This window comes from Pleurodeles waltl, chromosome 3_1, assembly GCF_031143425.1.
Source record: "Pleurodeles waltl isolate 20211129_DDA chromosome 3_1, aPleWal1.hap1.20221129, whole genome shotgun sequence".
NCBI lineage: Eukaryota > Metazoa > Chordata > Amphibia > Caudata > Salamandridae > Pleurodeles > Pleurodeles waltl.
This window is the reverse complement of record NC_090440.1, coordinates 203,779,053-203,802,282: the sequence shown is the minus strand read 5'-3', so window position 1 is coordinate 203,802,282 and position 23,230 is coordinate 203,779,053. Positions and strand designations below refer to the sequence as shown.

At 48.7% G+C, this 23,230-nt stretch overlaps 1 protein-coding gene across 16 annotated transcripts in view; it reads right to left on the bottom strand.

Annotated features, from left to right (window-relative positions):
- LINGO1 (leucine rich repeat and Ig domain containing 1) overlaps positions 1-23,230 on the bottom strand; it is a 3,157,620-nt gene that overhangs the window by 247,067 nt on the left and 2,887,323 nt on the right. The window contains exon 1 of one of the 16 annotated variants that reach the window (XM_069222195.1): positions 14,350-15,007. The exons of the other annotated variants lie outside the window; for them this stretch is intronic. Coding sequence (XP_069078296.1) covers positions 14,350-14,355 — 6 coding nt within the window. The 5' untranslated portion in view covers positions 14,356-15,007. Of the gene's footprint in view, positions 1-14,349; positions 15,008-23,230 lie in introns of those variants that run through there. 16 annotated transcript variants of the gene reach the window in all.

Here is a 23,230-nt window from a genome sequence, read left to right as displayed (position 1 = left end):
GCTGTACTCATTTAAAAGGGGCAATCATTCCCAAAGAACTTCTCAACTCAAAGAAAAGATATGCTCATTAAAAGGCATGTCCATCCCAAGCCTTGATCAACCATTAATAATTTTGTCATCCTAAAACTGTGGTCATCTGGAAGTTATATTACTATCAACATAATAGCCTTCTAAAGGTCAGAGTCATGGAAAGTCTGAGCTCCTCCTTAAGTCATGGTTGTCATCAATACATGACTAGGTAAAACTGGTGATAACATCGAAGCCATGACCATCCCAAAGTCATGGCAACCCAAATACAAACTTAGGGTCATTCCAAACTATAGTCAACTCTAAATCTTGCTAGCCCAAAGCCACAGCCATTCAAAAGCTAGGTCCGTGTTTACATAGTAGTCATTCTTAGCTTATGACAGAAGGAGAGATGGTTTAAAGAAGCCAGGGTCATCACAAAGTCGTTATCATCCACAAACAGCCCAAATTAAGTGCCATCCAAAACCATAATTATGTTAAATCCAAGGTTCTCCCAAACAAATGGTAATACAAGAGACAACAGCTTCACCAGGCACAAATGAGCCATCTTAATTTTCTTTGGGAAGCCACAATATTTTTCTGGAATCAGGGATTTCCCAGGAAGGCTAAGCCAACCCTTGTATAATCCAAGATATGTCTGGACAAAGCTAGATATCACTACATAGCTCTAGCCTTGCGTAAAGGAGTCTGATGCAATCATGATGAGCTCAAAACCATGCACCCTCGAATCACGTGTCTAGAAGTCAGTGTACATCTTTATGTAATTCCTAATCGTAGGACAGTAAGATTGTTTTGAAGATTACTAGCTAGCTCTGGTCAGGCTGGCTACATTAGGATTTATTGATCTCCAATGACCAAAATGTATTGGACCATAAAATGATACAACCAAATTATATACCAAAGGACGTTCTATATGGGAGACTAATATGATACATTGCATATTTATATTACTAAAGATATCTGCAATACCGATAAAAGGAAAATAAAACGAAGTTTATTCTATTAAAATTTTGTTCATGATGTGTCTCTGTGAATTTATCGGGAATAACACACTAATACATTTTAACCAAAACAGTGAGGCTGTAGGCCCTACCCTCAACCAGTGCAAAATTACCTAAATAAAATAATGACATAAATGAAATACTAAGGGCATTACAAAGCAGGTCTAGAGTGCATCGGGCCCAAATAAGTAACTGTAGATCCTAGAAATATGTAGGTAGGCTTAGACATGTATAGGACAAAATGTAATCAATAGTTTGCATAGAATCCAATATCATCAAGTAGAGATGGTACTGTAGCTAAGCATGTCAGAAATCTACGTACATGCAAAGATGGCAGTCAGTACTTTTGACTCCTAAAGAGAATAAGCACACTACATAATGCATGGCATCTCAGCACGTGACAGATTCTACTTAGTAAAAGACACACGGGATCCATATGACCACTAACCTGGGAACGAAATTTACTCCCAAACTAACACCATGCTCTAAAGCATATTTGCAAAGTCACTACACATCTTCTGCAAATTCTCCATTTCTCCCTCACCTTACATTTGCTCAGTTGAATGGGACACTGGGTGTGTGGCCGGGGACTGAATTCTAATCTCTCGGTCTGTGACTTAGGGCTGAAATCCCAGATCCACTGCCTGCTTCTGAGTGTTGCTTTCTCTCACCCAGTTTCTATGTGTACAAAGCCAGATCTATGCCTGCGAATGACGGCTGATCACTGCGTGCGACTGAGGGATTACTTCTCTATGCCTGACGACTGATCTCTCTGTAAAGGCTGATTTCTGTCTGGAACTGGAGGCTGGATTCCCAGAGGCACTGTCAATAACTGAGTGCTGCTCTGTCTGTCTCGGTTGTATGATGGAACCATGCATGTGGCAACCACGCATGCCTGAACAACGCAGTCGGAACAACGACCACGTTGTTTCCATGCATGCCTTTCCCACACATGTCTTTACAACGATTTCTCGTTGTAAAGGCATGCCTAGTGAAGGCATGTGTGGAAACTGCATGCGTGGTTGTTGCATGCCACCCGCCTTAAAAACAGAAGTACACCAACCCCCCCACCCTTAATAATAACCCTGATACCCCCACCCACACTGAGCCCTAAAACCGACCTCCACCCCAAAAATAAAACAATTCAATCCGTAAAAACAAAACTAGCCCTATCCCCCACCCCGCCCCTAAAAACAGAAGTACCCCGACCCCCCACCTTCAAAAACAACCCCGATAACTCCCACCCAACCTGAGCCCTAAAACAGACCCCCACCACCACAAAAAAAACAACCCAACCCCTAAAAACAAAATTACCCTCACTCCACGCCCCTAAAAAAAGAAGTACCCGACCCCCCACCTTTAAAAACTACCCTGATACCCCCACCCACCCTGAGCCATAAAACCAACCCCCAAAAATAAACTACCCAACCCCTAAAAAGAAAATGACCCAACCTCCCCATCCGCCCCTTAAAACCCGACCCCCGCCTGCCCTGAATACAAAATTACCCCAACCCCCATCCCTTCCCCTAAAAACCCGACCCCCCACCCACCCTAAATACAAAATTACCCCAACCCCCACCCCTAAAAACCTGCCCGCCCTAAATACAAAATTACCCCGACCCCCCACCTCTAATAACCCGCCCCACCTGCCCTAAATACAAAATTACCACCACCCCGCCCCTAAAAATCCGACCCCCCCACCTGCCCTGAATACAAAATTACCCCAACCCCTACCCCGCCCCTAAAAACCCAAACCCCCCACCCACCCTAAATACAAAATTACCCCGACCCATGCCTAAAAACCCACCCTAAACACAAAATTACCCCAATCTCCCACCCCTAATAACCAGCCCACACGCGCCCTAAATACAAAATTACCCCACCCCCCCACCTGCCCTAAAAAAATAATTACCTCAACCCCCCAAGTACAAAATTACCGACCCTCCACCCTGCCCCTAAAAAGCTGACCCCCCCACCCACCCTAAATACAAAATTACCCTTACCGCCCACCCCAAAATAACCCGATCCCCCACCCCACCCTAAAAACCATAATACCGACCCCCCCAACCCTGCCCCTTAAAAAAAAATAACCTAACCACCCCAACCCCTTCACTCCCTGCACCCCCACTAAAAACTACCCCCAAAGCTGCCCCAGACCCACTTATCTGACCGCGTCCTCTCCCGATGGATCTTCCTTTTTCTCTGCCTTAACCACGCATGTGCGTTGTTCAGCACATGCGTGGTTAAGGCAGAGAAAAAGGCTTGCTTTGTTCAGGCAAGCATTGTTCCTCTTGCTTGAACAACGCAGGCATGGTTCCAGACGTGTTGTTATGGATTTTTTCCGTCTGTCTCAGTTTCAGCATCTGTGACTCATGCCTGATTTATTTACCTGAGAGTCAAGACTGGCCACTTTTGCATCCATGACTCAGGGATGACCTCCTGTCTCACTGCTGCTGTGTGTAACTAAGGCCTGATCTCTTTAACCCACAGTGAGCATCTGTGACTGTTGCTTCTCTCATGTATGTGATGGGAGGAGGCATTTACATGCCCCAGTGAAAGTAACTAAGGGCTGAACTCTGTGACTGGAGGTGATGCCTGTGAAAGAGTGATGTCCTTCCTTATTTTCAGTGCTTGTGACTGAATGTTGATCTCGAAGGACTGAGAGCTGATGACTGGGGACGTTGCTGTCCCTGCCCCAGTGGTAAGGCCTGTGACTACGGGCTCACCTCTATGTGTATGATCGAAGGTTTCTTCACTATCGCACTGCTAGTGCCTGTGGCTGAAGAGTGATCTCTATGGCTACGGTTGAAGGTTTCTCCCCCGCCTCAATGTTAGTGTCTCTGAATGAGGGCTGATCTCTATATACATGTTCTAAGGTTGCTCTCTCCCTGTCCCAGTGTTAGCGTCTGTGGCTGCTGAGAGTTGATCTTTAAGTGTACGATTTAAGGTTGCTCTCTCCCTGTCCCTATGTTAGTGCCTGGGATTGAGGGTTGATCTTTAATTGTATGATTTAAGGTTGCTCTCTCCCTGCCCCCGTGTTAGTTCCCGTGATTGAGGGTTGATCTTTTTGTATAAGATTGGAAGTACCACCGTCCCAGGGTTGGCACCTGTGGCCAAGGACTGATCTCTATAGATAGGACTGAAGGCTGTTCTCCATGACCAAGTGCTATTATCAATGGTTAATGGCTGTGTCTACTGTCTTTGACTAGGAGGTGTGCTATTCCCTAACTGTCTAAAGTTTAGAAAGCCCTGGAAAGCCAGACCAATGCCTACAGGAATGAGAACGCCGTGAAGAGCAAGCTGACGAAGTTTCAACTATTGCAGCATAAAAGCTAGCAAATAAAGAGTCTTCTAACCTCTGCAGTCACAGCACCGTGTTGCCGCCTGATGTCACTGTCTGTGACTGACAGAGGATCTCTTTATTCCAGCATCATCGTCAATGCAGAAATCTGGTCTCGCTGCACAGCACAGTATCTCCTCCAGACAGGTATCTGACTACTGTGTATGACACGTTCTGCACCAGTAAGTGTCACGGACTCTTTCCACTGCCACCAAAGTATATTCAGTTTACCAGAACGTGACACTTCCATCATCTAAGCTTTGCCCATTCCCGACCATCCGCGGCCCGTCCTTTGGGGCGGAGGGACCACGCCCCCCACCTTTTGCCCCTCATGAAGAGTGTCTGTCAGGCTGAGCAAAGGTCAGCCTGACAGAGCCTGACAGACACTCTTCATGTTCAGGTCAGGCAGCCGGGAGCGAGATATGCGTGATTTGCGCAAACTCCTGGCTGCCTGAGCTGAACTTTGCTGTGCGTGACCTCCTCAGCTCAGCAAAAGTGCCTCAAGGCCCTTTCCCTTGGTGACGATGGGAAACGTCACCCATTGACTTCGACCTGGGCACTTCAGGTTTAAGCCCTGAAGCGCCCAGGGCGAGTGTCAATCAGTGACACCTCGTCACAGAGTGGGGAGGGATCAGAAGTCTCATTGACCCCATCCCACTCTGTGACGAAGTTGGGACTGTTGCCTTCCCTCATTAAGGCAGCAGTCCCAACCCTCCTGGGACCTCCGAGCTGAAGGTAGGTGTGTGTGTTTTTTTTAAATGAATGCTTGGTGCGTGCGTGTATGTTTGAATGTTGATGAGTGTTGTGAATGGATATGCGTGTGTGAATGAATAAGTGTGAGGGTGAGTGTGCTTCCTGCCCGCCCCCCTCCCTCCTAAAATTACCGGCCGCCACTGTCCCCGACTGTTGGAAACAAAAACAATAGATATTGACGAATCAAACTGAAAATAGTGAGACTAGATAAAATAAATAATAAATACGAGGTCGTGTATACTCAGAAACTACCAAAACCCTAACATTCTCACATAATGATGCGACCCTCTCCGTGTCTTTGCCTGATCTTCCAATTAGGGCCCATGGACCCCAAAGACAGTGCAAGGTAAAAGTAAGGTGCCTCCAGACAAAAAGAAATTCGTTACTTTTAATAGCAGCAGGCAGAAATATAGATACAACAAATATGGGAGGAATTAATTACTATTTAAGGTGAAGGCATTAATCGTGGAAGGTAGAAGAGGAGTGGATCCAACTCGATCCAGGGTTACACGATCAATCGAAGGGCAAGTCCAGTGGACAACTCATGCAACTGCCTCAGACACAAACTACCAACTGCTGTGCAGGCTAACAAAACAAGCACCACGTGTCATGCTAGATAGAAAGCATTAGCCAAGGCACATACCTTACCCAATGCAAAAATAATCAGACCAGGAACAAAGTAAGAACGGGGCTACAAATCATCAATGCAATCACCTTCTACCTAGACATTAAAAATAAGAAAGCAAAAAATAGTCAGGCTTACCCATACACACAGACAAAAAAAAGACAGAAACGCAGCTTAAAAAGAAAAACTAGCCAAGACGTTAAGCATCAATTAAGGTGAAACTCCTCTCCCTCCTTCTGACTCAAGCAAAATACTGATCAGTTGATAAAAGAAAAAAGACAAACCAAGACACAACTCACCAACTCCGGCACAAAGACAAAAAACAGCCAAAATCCCAGGTAGAAATCACAAAGCATAAACACCACCAACCCACGTGCAACCCCGGGCGAAGATTTAAACCCCTAATCCCGAGCATAAAAACGAATAACCAACCAGCAAACTTAAAGAAATTGGCACATTAATCACCAACCTGGTTGGAAACATATAACAGCCACAAAATAGCCAAACAAAGCACTATTCTTAAACCGATGCACAAAAGCCAGCAAACATGCTGGGGGAGGGGTAACAGAAGCACACAAGTTATTCACAAATGCAAAAAATGCCAAGCCAGGCACAAAGTCCTACAACTTAAGCACACAAAACCCCAATCCATGGTGGCAAACAACTAACCAAGATGTCAAAACGAATGCAGACACCCCATGTGAAAATCCCAGTAAATAATAGTTTCTACTGGATCACGTTTCTTAATCCAGATCCTAGAGTCTTGAACACTACATATGTCCAGTTAAAAACACATGTTGTGTTATTTTCCAGTTAAACGCAGACACGTATTCTAATTACAAAAAAACACAGAGGCACATGCATAGAGCTGTTTTGAAGATCCTACAGCAAGGCTAAATCCCAAAAGTGTAGGCATGTGCCACCATCATCCTAGATGTAAACAATAAATTTACAAGGCACAAGCCCCAACCAGTCAAGCTTCAAACCATCAAAAAGCCTTGCTACAAACCACCAACCACACACCACACACCAAACCCTACAACTGAGCATATTAACACCAGCTCAAAAAACACAATTAACTTCATCCAAATAACCAACTAGGTTACAAACTTGCTATGCATATATAACACACAGTGATGCCTATGCCACCAACCAAGACACAAAGAAACAAACCAGATAAAAAAATGGATCAAGGTAATCAAAACTCCTAACTCATGCACGACAAGAAGAATCTCAGACCACCAGCCTAGATGAAAATTGTACAAGAGTCGAAAAACTCCAGTTTAAATACATACTGCCAACAGCCGAGGCATGAACCACTACCAACAGCCAAGGTACAAAAATGTACGAAAAATTTATCATCTGAGGTGCAAAAACGCATGCTCACCTGAAACAAAACACAATTTAAGGCGAGCAATTAACCAAATGATGTGGAAAACAAATAAATAAACACAGAGCTACTCCCCTGGTGCGACACAGCAGTCCAGGTGAAAAGGGCAGATATTGTACAAAGAATGCTAACCTTCTCTCATAACCCATCTTTCAACATTCTAAATTAAACACAGTTGGCAAAAATTATAAATGAAGCTATCGGGACGACAACTAAATGACCAACCCATTGACAGAGGTAAAACACCAAACATAACGTAAAATAAGAACCACAGCGATTACCACAGCTCTCAGCCGCACTCCACCAAGCTGGAAGCAATTAAGAAACCCAAATGCACATGCTCTACAGTAAACGCAAGCACTGAATATTTGCATACAGCGTCAAAATAGGCGCCCTCATACCCCACCCACCCACCATCACACACACAGGTGACATCAGTGTGTGTGGTGGAAGCAGCCGGCATTGTTGGCCCACCTCGGCTCCTTGATGGCGAGTAGGGGAGACCCGACCATGTTTTACTTCCAAGGACTGGAAGGCTGCTAGTGCAGAGGGTCTGTCAAAGGTTGACCTAGAGGTACCTAGAGGTGCCGAGAGGCACTGCGAGAGGGCACGAAGGGTCTGGCCTTCTTCCAAAACCCCTACACGCCACTGGGGACTGTGCCCTGTATTTCTGAACTAATAGATGGTCTTTGCCTCAGACTTCTGAGGACAAAATGGGGTATGTGAACCGTGTGGAGGTGGAGGGCTTTCAGAATAAAAGGGAGAGAGAGAAGCATTGTGCTCAGGAAGGAAAGGCAGGTAGACTCCTTGTGAGCAAAATGGATGAGAGGGTGAGAGAGAGAGAGCAAGAGAGATAAATATGGCGGAGCCCTGTGTGCACTAGCGAGAGAAGAGCTGTGTCCAGGTTGGAGAGAAAGGAGCCAAGTGGATTCTGCCTCTGTTCGGAATGGAGAGAGAGACGGTTTCTCTACGTAGAGCGTAACCCTGCGCGCGAGAGTGAACTGGTCTGTGCCCGGGATGTCGAAAGGAGGAGAGGTAAAGGAAAGGGAGAGAGAAAAATAAAAGAGCGACAGGAGCAGTGGGAGTTGCCCCCGTCTAGGAATAAGACATAGGAACCTTGTGCCAAGGGTGGAAAGGGGCGGAGCAGCCAGCAATCAGGAGCAACCACCGATCCAGGATAGCAACAGAGAAACTCTGTAGCCAATACCGAGAGAGAGGGCGGCCGTGTTCGAGCTTCGAAAGAGGGAGAGGAACCATGTACCCTGTATAGTGGATGGACAGAAGGGCCATGTGTCCAGAACGGTGAGAGAATTCAGGGATGGAGAGATATATCCCGGGTTGAGAAAAGGGACATATGTCCAGAAGGGAGAGAGAAGTCATTTATCAAGGATCGAGAAAGAGTGGGACCATGTATCCTGGATGGAGATGTAACGTGTTTAATCGAAAGAGAGATGTTCCCTGTATCGTTGAGGGTGGAGTCCAGTGTCCCACGAGGAAAAGGGGGAGCCTCCGTGTCCTGGCCGGAGACAGATATCCAGCCTGCCCATGCTGGAGATACTGGGCCCATATGTCGAAAACAGAAAGGGAGAGCGCGCCATGGTATATCCAACTGGTGAGACAGGCCCTGGCAGGAGCGAGTAGGCCAGGTGTTCATAGTGGAGACGGGTAGAAAAACGTCTGGCGTCCTTCAGGTTTGAGCGAGTGCCCTCCTTGCCCTTTGTCCCAGGCAGGAGTGGCCCTTGGGCCACAGGGAGGGAGCGGAACCACATTTCCAACGCAGAGTGAAAAGAGGCAGAGTCCATGGAGAGAGAAGGGCCCGCGTGCTAGAAGCTGAATGTGAAGTCACGTGTTCGTGGGGTGGGGGGTTTGAAGGCTCAGCCCTGGATGGGGAGCGTGCCCATCGAGAAAATGAGTCCCTGTGTCAGGCGACCAGCAGCCCTGCCTGGCAGGTGCTAACCCATGGTTTTCAGGATGAAGGTTAGCGCCTTAGGGTGGAGTGAGAAAATACATCTGCATAAGATAGAGAGAGGTGCCCTGTCCATTAAAGTGGAGGAGTCCCTGAGTCCAGGATGAAGATAACAACCATTGTCTCCGTGGGAGAGGAGTCACGTGATCAGTGCAAAGCAAGCAGGCATTGTGCCATCAATGGACAGAGGCGAGAACCCCTGATCCTAGCTTGAGAGGCGAGCCCTGTATACTGCCAGGAGACCAAAGTGCCTATTCCCTGAACAGGACATAGCATTTCTCCTGTGTAAACGGCCATGTATCATAGAGGTAGAGAAATACTGTGTATTGCAGATAGAAGAAGCGTGCACCCTGAGTGACGACAGAAGAGCCGTGCATCCTGGGTGTAGACAGAAGAGCCGTGCATCCTAGGCGAATACAGAAGAACCATGTATTCTGGAAGAAGGCAGAGAACCATGAATTCTGAACGAAGAGAGAAGAGCCGTGCATCCTGAGTCAAGGCAGAAGGACCGTGCATCCTGGGTGAAGACAGAAGAACCTTGCTTGCACCCTGGATGAAGACAGAAGAACCTTGCTTGCATCCTGGGTGAAGACCGAATAACAGTGTATCCTGGATGAAGAGAGAAGAACCGTGCATCCTGGATGAAGCCAGAAGAACCGTGCATCCTGGTTGGAGACAGAAGAGCCATGCATCCTGAGTGAAGACAGAACAGCCGTGCATCCTGGATGAAGACAGAAGAACCTTGCTTACATCCAGGAAGAAGGCAGAAGAACCGTGCATCCTGGCTGAAGAAAGAAGAGCCGTGCATCCTGGATGAAGACAGAAGAACAATGTATCCTGCGTGAAGGCAGACGAACCGTGTATCCCAGATCTGGATGGAGTACACACACACCCTAGAGAGACTGGGAATGTGATTCGCTGAGTTATGGGTGGGTAGAGAGTGGCTCGTGTAGTGGATGGGGTGGGGACTCGTGGCTAGGATGGTTAAGACAGTCCTGGGTGGAGAAATGTGGAGCCCATGACTCCAGGGTGAGGAGAGGGGAACCCGAATCATAAGTGAAGAGGGAGTGGCCGGTGTTCGGAATGGAGAAACCGAGGCCTGTTACCTGGATGTAGAACAGCAATGCCCTAGAAAGAAAGAAAACGGGGCACTGTCTTGGGAAGTGAGAGAAAACCGTCCCCTGGACAGAAAGAGAAAGTGTCTCGTACCCTGGTTGGACAGAGACTCCGTGTCCTCGATGGCGCGACAGAGAGGGCCAGTGTTTCCAGGATGGGGAGATGGAGGGCCCCTTGTTCTAAATGGAGAGCATGTGACTTTTGATCTCAATGGAGGAAGAGGGCCCAGTTCTCTTGCCTCTTGGTGTCCCGGCTAGAGAAAAGCCTTGTGTCCTGGATCGAGGAAGTGCCCCGTGTCCAGGGTATGGAGATGGGTCAGTGCCCTGGATGCAGAGCCCATTAACAGAGCAGAGAGGAAAGCCCTGCGTCCTGGAGGGAGAGATAAATGGGCTCGGGTCCTTGGTAAAGAGATAGGGACCCGTGTTCTGGATAGAGAAAGGGGACCTCTATCTTTGGTAAAGGGAGAAGCTCGTGTCCTGGGTGGAAAGAGTGGCCCTTGTTCAGGGTGGACAGATGTCCCTGTGGCGTGGTGGATTTAGGAACCAGTGCCCTGGATGGTGAAAAGGGCCCAAGTACAGTACGGAGAGAGGCAGTATCTTGCACATATAGGGTGGAGTGGGGGGCTGTCCTGGATGAATAGAGGGACCGGGCCCTGAATGAAGAGAAGGAACAGTGTAAAAGGAGGTGGGGGAAAAGAGAGAGGAGAGAGACATGGGCGTTTTGTTCTGGATGGACAGCGGGGCCTGTGTCCTGGATGGGGAGTGGGGCTCGTGTCCAGGGGGAGTGGGGCTCGTGTCCTGGATGGGGAGCGGTGCCCGAATCCTGGATGCATAGAGTGGCTCAAATACCCAACGGAGAGCGGGCCCAGTGTCCTCGATGGAGAGAAGGGCCCGTGTCCTCGATGGAGAGAAGGGCCCGTGTCCTGGATGGAGAGAGGGCCCGTGTCCTGGAGGGAGAGAGGGGCTGTGTCCTGGATGGAGTCGACTACCCATTCGCTCTCCTCACTGGTGTGGGGGAGAAACCCTTCAAACCATCACCACTCCGGGCTCTGAGGGGATGTGGACAGCTTGTGTTTCCATACTGGGCTCAGGGGTCACCTCGGAATCTCCTCAAGGTCTTACTTGTTCCTCTCTCTACGACAGCCTAACAATAACACCGCACAATTCCCAGGCCCTAGAGATCTGAAAGGGGCTGGTGGAGGGATGAGGAGGCGATAGGATAGGGTGTGCACTGACTGGGTCTCCGGGAAGGCGCTGTGTTTTTTATTGCCTCTACACTCATGCAATCACATGGACGGGGGTCGTGTAATGTGTAGAAATGAGGGTCGTGCAATGATACGTTTCCTAGAGCGGAGGGCCGTGCAAGGATACAATACCCAGGACAGGGGGCCCGGGGTGGAGGGCCGTGCAATGATACAATCCCTAGAACAGAGGGTCGTTCACTATACGATCCCCAGGACAAGGGGCCCGGGTGGAGGGCTGTGCAATGATACGGTCTCTAGGACGGAGGGCTGTGCATTGATACGATTCCCCGGGCTGAGGGCCGTGCAGTACACGATCTCTGGGACTGAGGGTCGTGCAATGATACGATCCCTGGGAATGAGGGCCCGGGATGGAGGGCAGTACAATGATACAATCCCTAGGACGGAGGTCCCGGCATGGAAGGCTTTGAAATGATATGGTCTCCAGGCCGGAGGGCCGTGTTAAGATACGACCCCGAGGGCGGAGGGTCGTGCAATATACAAACCCTAGGACGGAGGCCCGTGCAACGAGACGTTCCCTAGTACGGAGGGCTGTGCAAGGAGACGATCCCTAGGTCGAGGAGCCGTGTAAATATAGTATATATATCTAGAGCGGAGGGTCGGTCAATGGTACGATCCCTAGGGCGGAGGGCCCGGGATGGAGGGCTGGGGGCTGTAGAATAATACGGTCCCAAGGCCGGAGGGCCGTGCACAGATGCGATCTCAGGGCCGAGAACGAAGAGCCATGCACATATAGTATTCTCGGGATAAGGGAGATGGCCTCATAGAGTCCCCAGGTTAGATTATCCTTTTTAATTGGTTGTACACTGATACCACCCCCAGGATGAAAGGCTGTGTTATTTACGTGGGCTGTATGCACTGACCCAGCCCCTTGTCTGGATGGAGAGTTGTGCACTGGTAAATGTACTGAGTTTGAGGGCTGTGCCCTAGTGCACTCTGTGTTATAGAGGACTGTGCACTGACACAACCTCAAAGCCACTGGATAAAGGGTTGTGCACTGGTACAACCCACAGATGGATGGCCGTGAACCAATACGGTTCTCAAGCTGGTGGCTGTGCACCAATATAACCCTTCTGATAAAGGCTGTGCACCGATACAAGCCCTGGGATGAGGGCTGTGCACCGATACAATTCCTCAGACTATGACTGTTCATCGATACAATTCCTCGGACTAGGGCTGTGCACTGATACAATCCCTCGCATGAAGGCTGTGCATCGATACAATCCCTCCGACTAGGGCTGTGCACTGATACAATCCCTCGCATGAAGGCTGTGCATCGATACAATCCCTCGGATGAGGACTGTGCACGATGCCATCCCTCGAATGACAGTTATGCTTGATACCTTCCCTCGGATGATGGCTGTGCACCGATACAATTCATCGGATGAGGGTTTTGTGCTGATACAATCCCTCTGATGAGGGCTGTGCACCCATACAATCTCTCTGACGAGGGATCTGCACCGATACAGTCCCTCGGGTGATAGTTTTGTACAGATACAATCCCACAGCTGAGAGCTGTGCACGATACCATCCCTCGGATGAGAGTTGCGGAACGATAAAATCCCTCGGCTGGGAGCTGTGCACTGACAGAATTAGTGTATGGATGGTTGCAAACTGACAGCCTCAAAGTCAGGAGGGTGGACGTATTCATTGACACAACAACCTGACCAGAGGGCCGTGTTACTTAAACGGTCGGTGCAGTACACAATCCCCTGGATGGTGAGCTGTATTAGTGTAACGGGTTGTGTACTGGTCCACCTCCCTGTGAAACGAGCTGTGCATTGATACAATGCATAGTGCACGCCACTCTGGATAGCGGTGTGCATTAGTTTAACTGGTTGTGCACCAGCATACCTCCCTGTGTAACGAGCTGTGCACATAGTCTATTGGATTGAGGGGGGTATTAGTGTAACGGGTTGTGCATTGACACACTTCCCTGTGTAACGAGCTGTGCAGTGACGCCGTGCTCTGGATGGATGGCTGTATTCATTTAATTTGTTGGGCACTTACTGGCATACTTATATAACGACCTGGGCAAACATTCCCCTGGATGGCCAGCTGGATTACCGTAACGGGCTGTGCACTGAAAAACATGCCTATGTAACGAGCTGTGCACACAAGTCCCTAGATGGTGAGATGTATTAGTCTAATAGGCTGCAACTGACATATCTGCTTGTGTATTAAACTGTGCACTCGGTCCCCTGGCTGGAGGGCTGTATATGTGCAACGATATGTGCACGGACACAGCTGTCTGTGTAACGATCTGTGCACCTAGTCCCCTGGCTGGTGAGCTGTATATGTGCAACTATATGGGCGCTGACACACTCGCCTGTGCCGAGCTGTGCACACAGTCCCCTGGATGGTGTGCTGTATATGTGCAACGATATGTGCATTAGCTCACGTGCCTCTGTAACGAGCTGTGCACGCGGTCCCCTGGATGGTGAGCTGTATTAGTGGAATATGCTGTGCACTGGCACATCTGTCTGTGTAACGAGCTGTGCACACGATTTTCTGGATGGTGAGCTGTATTAGTGTGATGGGCTGTGCACTGACACGCCTCCCTGTGTAACGAGCTGTGCAATGACAGAATCACCTGCATGGTGAGCTGTATTAGTGTAGTAGGTTGTGCACAAGACCCGGCCCGGCGGCGGTCAGACCCTGGGTTTCTTTACAAGGCTCTTAAAGTCTCTAAAGATCCGTCGCTTGGCTGGGAAGATCCAGTCTCAAACGGGGGCTGCACCTTGCTGAAAACTGGAGGGGTATATTTAATCTTTGCCATGAGCACCCCAACCACCACACCCTAACACATCCCATTCTGGGTGCTGTCTCCAACCCCTATTTCCAAGCGAGGAGCAAGGGGGGGCTCTTACCTTCATGTCATTCTCCCCCGCTGCCCAGATCCGAGATATTTCGCATCCTCCCAGAAATACACCTGCAGTGCTGCAGCCCGCGGAGCCCGCCCTCCCCGCGGCCCCCCAGGCTCACACAGGGACGGTTCCCGAACAGGTCCGAGGCTCCCTCCTCCGCGATTAGTACAGGTCCGAGGCTCTCCTGCCTCCGATCCGGAGTCCCACGGCTCTGCTCCCCGCCGACCGTCCGCCACTCCCAGGGAAAAAACACGCACAACGCGGGAGGGTGTCTGGGGCCGCCCGACCGCGACCTCCCCCAGACCGCGCCAGCGACGGGTCCAGCTCCGGTGAGATCCACGCAGCCCGTCCGGAGGGATGAGGCGAGCAGGGGAAGGAAGGTGGGCTGCAGGCGGCTGGGCGAAACAACAGGGGGAGGAGAGAAGGGAGGGGAGGAGACGGTGGAAGGAGAGGCGCGGGGAGGTAGGGAGGGAGAGAGAGACCGGGAAGGAGAGAGCGCCAAGGATAATATAGAACGACGGGAAAGGAGCGCCAGGAAGGAAGGCGAGAGGTCAGAGGTGGCGAAGGAGACACTTAAATGGATACAGATACCGAACCAGGGGTGCAAAACCCGAACCAGAGACGTGGAAGCCGAACCAGGGACAGAGAATCATGGAAATATGAGAAGATATCTCGAGGTAGAGAAACAAGCAAGGGTGAGGCAGAGAACAGCAGGGAAAGAGAGCCGAAGACAGACACTAGAAGAGAGCCAGGATAAAGGAAAAACGCGAGTCCTATGAGGAAAATGACGCGGCAATGAAAGAGACAGACAGACAGACAGAGAGCCAGCGAGACAGATCGATATCAGTGTTCATATGCGACGGGTCTGTGATGGCCAAACGGCTTTCTAACTTGCCTAAAATAGGACATGGCTGACTAAAAAAGGCCTATGTAAAGCGCAGGGCCGTTACAGAGTGGCAAACTTGCACACATTGAATACGTGCCTATGAGTATGCAGGTGTGTGTGAGGGAGAAACAGGGGGTACACCGAAGAAGAGATGAGAGCCCAGAGGCCATGCCACAGCCCATGTGGAAAGCCAATATAATGGTAGAAGGAACAATACAGAGGTAGGGATTATTCAGGGTGCGTCCCTCGTGGGTAGACAACTCCAGAACAGGGGTTCAGAATGAGCAACTCAAAGCAAGTTCAACACAGGCAGGAGAAGTGTGTGTGTGGGGGGGGGGGGGGGGGGGATGGCACCCTTCTTGTCTTCGTGAGCCGGCCAGAAAGTTTACTGGTATGGTAATAACTATGAGCTCCCCGGTTGGACTTTTCTAAAGGCCCCTCTTGACAGTGGCAATTGGAGCCCCAGCTCAGCGGACTGGGGTACCAGCACACTGAGGTGACAACGCTCATCTTGTATTGCCCCTCTCCTTCCTTTATTTTTTATTGGCCAGTAGAGTGAATCCTGGGCCCATAAAAAGATGTCCCCACTTTGCCAGTTATGGTCTAGCCCTATTCACGTTCGCCTAGGGAAGGCTCTGCCATCTTTCCCTCCCAATGACATAGGCAAGGTATGTCGTAAAATGTGACATGGCTTCATTTAGAGCTGAGAACTGCTGGTTGTCCTTTGTTGTTCAAATGGAGCCCGATCCATGCCACTTTTTCAGAAAATCCACCGACATATACTTACAACTGGAGAATATAGTGGGTGTGGTTTACATAGCAGCTATCCTGAAAATCTGGAATGGAGCTGTCCCCCATGGATTGCATTTGTAAAACTCTGAATCACCAGCTTCAGTCTGCTGCTGAGGAGTCGAGTGTACATCGAAGCTAATGTGCTTCTCAGGCTCCCTGCTCTGAAAGCCCACGTGCCTCCAGACCTGTGTTCAGGAATTTATTTGAAAGATAATGGTATGCAGAAATCACAATTTCAGAACTACTACTATAGTGCAAAGTAAGACGCCAAGAGTCCCCATAAACAGAATGAGGAGGATTGTTTCTAGCAGCTGCTGGAGAAGCCACCTCTTCCTGACATTTTTCGAAGGGAGAGCCAAACTGGCAATCCAGTGGAATATACTAACGAAGGGATGCCCAAGTTATGTCCAAAATGCACTGATCCATGGCAGATTTTCTGGAAACCACTATGTAAACGTGTTCCATTTGGATTTACTGTACAAAAATGCATCTTATATGGACCTTTTGAATATCTGGAATGGGACCACTCCTCCTGGACCGATGTTAGATGTATACTGCTGGGTTAGATTCTCCCTGTGACTTTGAGGTTGGTTTTATGCTAAAAAAAAATCATGAAGAAGACAAAGCATGCGTTTCTCTTTACTCCCCTAACTACATTTCTGTAACACTATACAAGGAAAGATCACCCCTGATTCGACACTTGGAAGGACCAGAGAGTCCCACTTTCTTCCCAAGTGGTGTGTTTACAGGTAGGCCTGTAACTAGAGAAGCAGATACTGCTTATCTTGGGAGTATAACTGCATTAAACTGGAGAAGAAGAGGTCATTGCTCTTTGTCAGCCAGTGCAGAGGTACAGTAGGCTTGAAACGAGAAATGTGCTACCTATTTCCTAGTGCAGGGAGTTTACTTCTGCTCATAGTGAAGAGAGATCCGCGCTGCAATGAACATCCTGGGTTCCTGGCTGAACCGACCAGAGAATAAGGTGTAGGAAGCATATCTTAAGAAAGGGGTAGAACAATCCTGAGTAGAACACTTCATGACCGCACTCAGCACACAACTCTCGTCTTCGAAGCCTCTAATCTCAAGGCAAAGTGCAATGGTGCTTCCATCTCAGCAAGACCAACCTACTGCACAAATAAAAGCATCATGTCCACTGAACCTTGGCATCAGGTGCCAGTCACCTTGTCAGTCACCTGTCTAAGTGTTCCAGTCACCGAGAACACTCACTTCTTTAATCCAGACCTATGACCCGTTGGTTGGCCTGGAGCTCATGGTTGGCCCTATTCATAAGTTTAAACTTTAGTTTATTTCTCAAATGTCCTGCTTGTTGTTACTGTTGGTCACCTGCATTCACTTTGCATTTTCAGGGTTGCAAGTTTTACAGAAGGAACTTTCTTTGTTTTTAGACTCATCAAGTTACCTGTCCTCGGTTGTTTATAAAATGCATACATTTCGAATCTACGTGAAAGATTCCTTTGTATCCACAATCGTGTTTTTTATTCACGTTGAGGTGTTGAGCTTCATTAAACTTTACTCTTCTTTTTTACCATAACTTTGACTCTATTTTCATAACAAAATCCGCATGCAGTGAACTCTGCACCAGTATATAATAAAGAGAGAGCTGCGGTGACGCACTCTCGGGTGTGGCGTTAACCCTACTAAGTCTCCGTGTGTCTCTGTCCCTCGCCGCGGTCGCAAACTTACAGATAGTACACATAGCAGTTGCAATAACCGCAGGAGGTTTGCAGAGGGAAAAGTTCACATCTTTGTATACACCTTGTTGTGGTTGCTGTTCAAAGAGTGACTGTTTGGAAACTGTTTTCCCCCACAGGAAGACCCCCCCTTTCTACCTGACCCTTCTCCATCTCTTGTAAAACCTGGAATCAGCAGCAAACACCGCATCTAGGGATACCATATGCCCGGCAGAGGAGGAAGAGTTCTTATCATAAACTCTTCTGGGCCTGCCTAGGAGAAAGCCCAGACACCTGCTATTTCTCCTGGATAGCAGACAAACAGATGTCTGTAGAATGCTTCCACAGTGGTTGAAGGTGAACACACTGCAAAATTGTATGTAGGAATTTAGGTCAAGTTTGGAATTTGACAGATTTACAATTTTATGTAGTTAGTATCGTTGTTATCGCCAAAAAACCTTACCAGGGAAGTTATATTTATTCACACTCTTACAAATGATTGATGTGGGCCTATGCTGTCACTTTCTAGATGATGAAACTGTACTTAGTTCACTTCCATAAATCTATCGCCAAGCTGGAAGACATCTGTCTGCTGTAATTTTGCGTAAACTCTAAAGCACATTACGCCCACCAATAGTCTAAGTAGTCTATGGCTACTGTCCATTAAGTTTCAAGTATGAGATGTACTCTCTCATGAGCCTCTGGCCCTGATTGTGAGTCAAGCAGAGCTGAATTGCCTCATAAAATTCCACTCCGCCGGATTCCGAGTTATTCGTTTTCCTACACCCGTTTTTCCAGGTGTGGGGAAACCTGACTGAATTCTTCTAGCTGATCTTATTGCACAAGATTTTGGTTCAGAGCAGGTGGTAAAATGCATGTGGTAAAGGGAAGGACGGGGTGTAAATTTCAACTCAATGGGCAGAAACTGTTGAAAAACGGATTAAAACCTCAATACTAGGCTTTTTCTATTTCTAAAAACACAGCTAAAAGGAGCGCACAACCACTGGAGGGCTTTAAAGGCTGCCCCAGCGTCCCACTGCAGACAGGCTGAAGTGTATTCAGTTGGAGGAGAGCAGCAGAGCTATCCATGGTGCTGAAACTTCTCAAGGCTTATTCTGTCCTATAAGAGGACCGGGGACAGGGAGCAAACTGCCTCTGCGGGTTGGGAACCAATAACCCTAATTTCAAAGACTATTATTTATTTGTTATTATACTGCACCCGACCTTACCGTTCTTCTGTGGAAGAGGCCTTTGCCATTCGACTAATGCACTCCAGACAGCTCTTAGCATTCGGTAAGTAGTAAACACTTGACTACACATGACGCTCCTCCTTGATACTGCTAGTTGATTGCTACAAACTTTAGGATCTGGAAAATACCCTAGAAGGTGAGTTGATGCATGGGGCGATTACAAAGAGGGGGGGGAGGGGTTCCACCAGCAGCCGAGACCAACAAAGTGCACAGTCAAAGGATACAAGGATAATGAAAAGAGGTATAGAGAGTGAAGGGGTAAAGAAAGGCTACGGTGCAGAGGCATAGAGAGTAGATGGATGGAGAAAGACTGAGGCACAGAGTTCTAAATGGTGAGGAGATAAAGAAAAGCGTAGGTACAGAGGCATACAGTTTAGAAGGATAAAGAGAAGCTAAGGTACAGAGGCGTAAAGAGTGGAAGGATAAAGACTGAAGTACTGAGGCATAAAGGAAAGAGGGATATAGACAGACTTAGGTAGATAGGCAAAAAGAGTTGAGGGATAAAAAGACTGAGATACAGAGCCATAAAGGGTGGAGGGAAAGGGACTAAAGTACAGAGGCATAAAAGGTGGATGGATAAAAAAAGGACTGGGGTACCAAGGCATACATAGTTGAGGAATAAAGAAAATGTAAGGTACAGAGACATAAAGGGTGGTGGCATAGAGGCCATGAAAGGGTGGAGGGAAGAAGAAAGGCTAAGGTACAGGGGCATAAAGGGTGGAGTGATCAAGAAAGACTGAGGTAAACAAGCATAAAGGGTGGGGGGATAAAGAAAGACTGAGGTGCAGAGGCATAAAGGGTGGAGGGATAAGGAAAGACTGGGGTGAAGAGAAATAAAGGCTGGAGCGGGGAACTGAGTTACAGAGGCTTAAAGGGTGAGTGAATAGATAAAGACTGAGATACAACGACACAAATGGAGGGATAAACAAAGACTTAAGTACAGATGCATAAAGAGTCGAAGGATAAAGAAAGACAAGTACACAGGCATAAAGGATGTAGAAATAAAGAATGAGGTACAGAGGCATAAGAAGTGGGGGCATAAAAGAAACTGCTGTACAGAGGCATAAACAGTTGACGAATAAAGACAATTTTAGGTACCGAGGCATATAGGGTCGAGGCATATAGAAAGGCTAAGGTACAGTGGCGTAGGGGATGGAGGGATAAAAGGAAGACAGAGGCGTAGATACTTAAAGGGTGGAGGGATGGAGAATAGCTAAGGTACCGAGGCATAAAGGGCTAAAGGATTAAACGATGGAGGCACAGAGGACCAAAGAGTGAAACGATAAAGAAGGACTGAGGAACAGAGGCATGAATGGTGGGAACATAAAAGGCTAAGGTGCAGAGGCATAGAGGGAGGGGGATAAAAAGCTAATGTACAGTGGAAGAAAGGGTAGGGATAAAGAAAGACTGAGGTACAGAGTCATAAAGGGTGAAGGAATAAAAAAAGGCTGGTACAGAGTCATAAAGGGTGAATGAATAAAGAAAGGCTGAGGTACAGAGTCATAAAGGGTGAAGGAATAAAGAAAGACTGAGGCGATGAAAGAGTGGAGGGATAAACAAAAACGGGGAGATGATAGGGCGAAGGGATGAATGAAGAGGTGATGAAAGGGTGGAGGGGAATACATTCTAGGTACAAAGACATGAAGGGCTTAGGGATAAAGATGCTTAAAGGATGGAGGGTTAAAGAAAGCCAAGAAACAGGTGTGAACGATAGGACGCTAAGCACAGCCTGTGGTACACAGGGTGGAGGGATAAAGGAACCTGGTGTGCACCGGCAGCTAGTCTGGGTGGGTAAAGCGAGGCTAAGCTGTGCAGGAGAGTCTGAACATGAAGGAACAGAGAGAGAGCGGGGAGCATGTGGTGAGACAGCACCGCTTTAAGGGGAGAGCTCAAGTGACCCAGATTCACGGGCAGATTCTAATGAGCTGTTCGTGCTGTCTTTCCCACGGATGGGAGAGTGGGGGGGGAAGGGGGACATACGATTGGGACAGTACAAGGGAACCTTCACCTGCACCCACCTCGCACTGAGGCCATAAGCAGTCTTACGTGCAGAATCACTGTATGTCTCTAAAAAACGGACCACCTAGAGACATACAACAGTGCAATTCAAGGTCCTGCACCCGCTGCAATACCTACCAATGGAACGCTTCAACCACTGTGATCATCCACTTCCACGGCCATGCACCCATACTGATAACTTCCACTGCATCAAATGACATCCACGGCCCTGTACCCACTTTAACACACCCAACGCCCTGCCTCCTCTAATAACCATCACTAGGGCATTCAACCACTGTGACGGCTGCCTTCCAAGACCATGCACCCACATCAATAACTCCCACTGCAGTACATGACACCCACGACCCTCTTCCCACTTTAACACCTTCCACCCAACGTCCTGCTCTAATAACCATCACTTGCACCTTTTAACCACCTCAGTCACTGCCTTCCAAGGCCATACCGATAACTTCCACTGCATCAAATGACAGTCACGACCCTGTACCCACTTTAACACACCCACCGCCCTGCCTCGACTCCAATAACCATCGCCAGGGCCTTTCAACCACTGCCGTCCAAGACCATGCCCCCACATCTATAACTCACACTGCAGTACATGACACCCACGACCCTCTTCCCACTTTAACCCCTTCCACCCAATGCCCTGCTCTAATAACCATCACTTGTGCCTTTCAACCACTGCAATCCCTGCCTTCCAAGGCCATGCGCCCATACTGATAACTTGGGATTGTTTGCTCATGTCGTTATATAAGTATGCCAGTAAATGCCCAACAAATTAAACCACTGCATTAAATGACGGTCACGACCCTGTACCCACTTTAACACACCCACTGCCCTGCCTCCACTCCAATAACCATCGCTAGGGCCTTTCAACCACTGCCTTCCAAGGACATGCACCCACATCTATAACTCCCACTGCAGTTAGTGACATTCCTGAAGTACACCCGCTGAAGCAACTGACACCCACGCCCATGCACCCACTTCAACACCTTCCACCCAACACCCTTTCTCCACTCTAATTGCCATCACTTGGGTTCTTTACCCACTGCAATTGTTGCCTTTAAAAGCTTTGTGCCACTGAAATGATTCCCACTCCAAACACTGAACTTCTGACATCTCCAGGTGCGTACAGACTGCAATAACTGGAATCCACTGTCAAGCACCAACTGCTATAACTAACACGCTGGGCCAAGCAATCACTTCAGTTACCTCATAATGACCGCCCCGCATCAAGTGTTGCTTAAGCACCTAAAATAACTGCTACTTTTATCTGTGCACTCCTAAAACAACAACCACCCACTGCAATAACTTCCACCCAAGAGCCTCCATACATTGCAATACATGCCACCCAGGGTGATGCACCCTAACCGTAATAGATGTCCAAAATAAATGTAAACCCACAGCAGAAATTAGCACTCCGCTCTGCACTCAGCGCCATAACCACCAGGAGTGATGTGCGCCCAGTGCAACTATAGCAGAGTAGTCCTTGCAATAACTTCCAACCACGTCACCAGCTATTCAGGGCAGGCACCGTCCACAGCAAGTGCCCCCACGAGCTATGCACCCGCTGAAGCCGCAGCGACAGAAGGCTGGGTGCTCCCTCGGTAAATGAAACGGTTGCTGCTTTCACCGCAATAACAGCCTCCAGCGCTGTGCATGGTGGGCACCAAGAGAAGCTTCTGTGCCCCTCCACTAAGTACAACAGCAGCTTGCTCTATCACAGCCTCCAGGACTGTGCACTCTGGGCACCAAGAGAAGGTTCTGTGCACCTCTACTAAGTACAACAGAAGCTGCCTCCGTCACAGCCTCCAGGACTGTGCACCAAGAGAAGGTTCTGTGCCCCTCCACTAAGTACAACAGCAGCTTGCTCTATCACAGCCTCCAGGGCTGTGCACGCTTGGCACCAAGAGAAGGTTCTGTGCACCTCTACTAAGTACAACAGAAGCTGCCTCCATCACAGCCTCGAGGACTGTACACCTCGAGGAGGCTGTGTGCCCCTTCAGTAAATACAACAGAAGGTGCCTCCATCACAGCCTCCAGGACGGTGCCCGCTTGGCACCAAGAGAAGGTTCTGTGCCCCTCCACTAAGTAAAACAGAAGCTGCCTCCATCACAGCCTCCAAGACTGTGCACCTCGAGAAGGCTGCGTGCCCCTTCAGTAAATACAACAGAAACTGCCTCCATCACAGCCTCCAGGACTGTGCACTCTGGGCACCAACAGGAGGCTGTGTGCCCCTTCAGTAAATA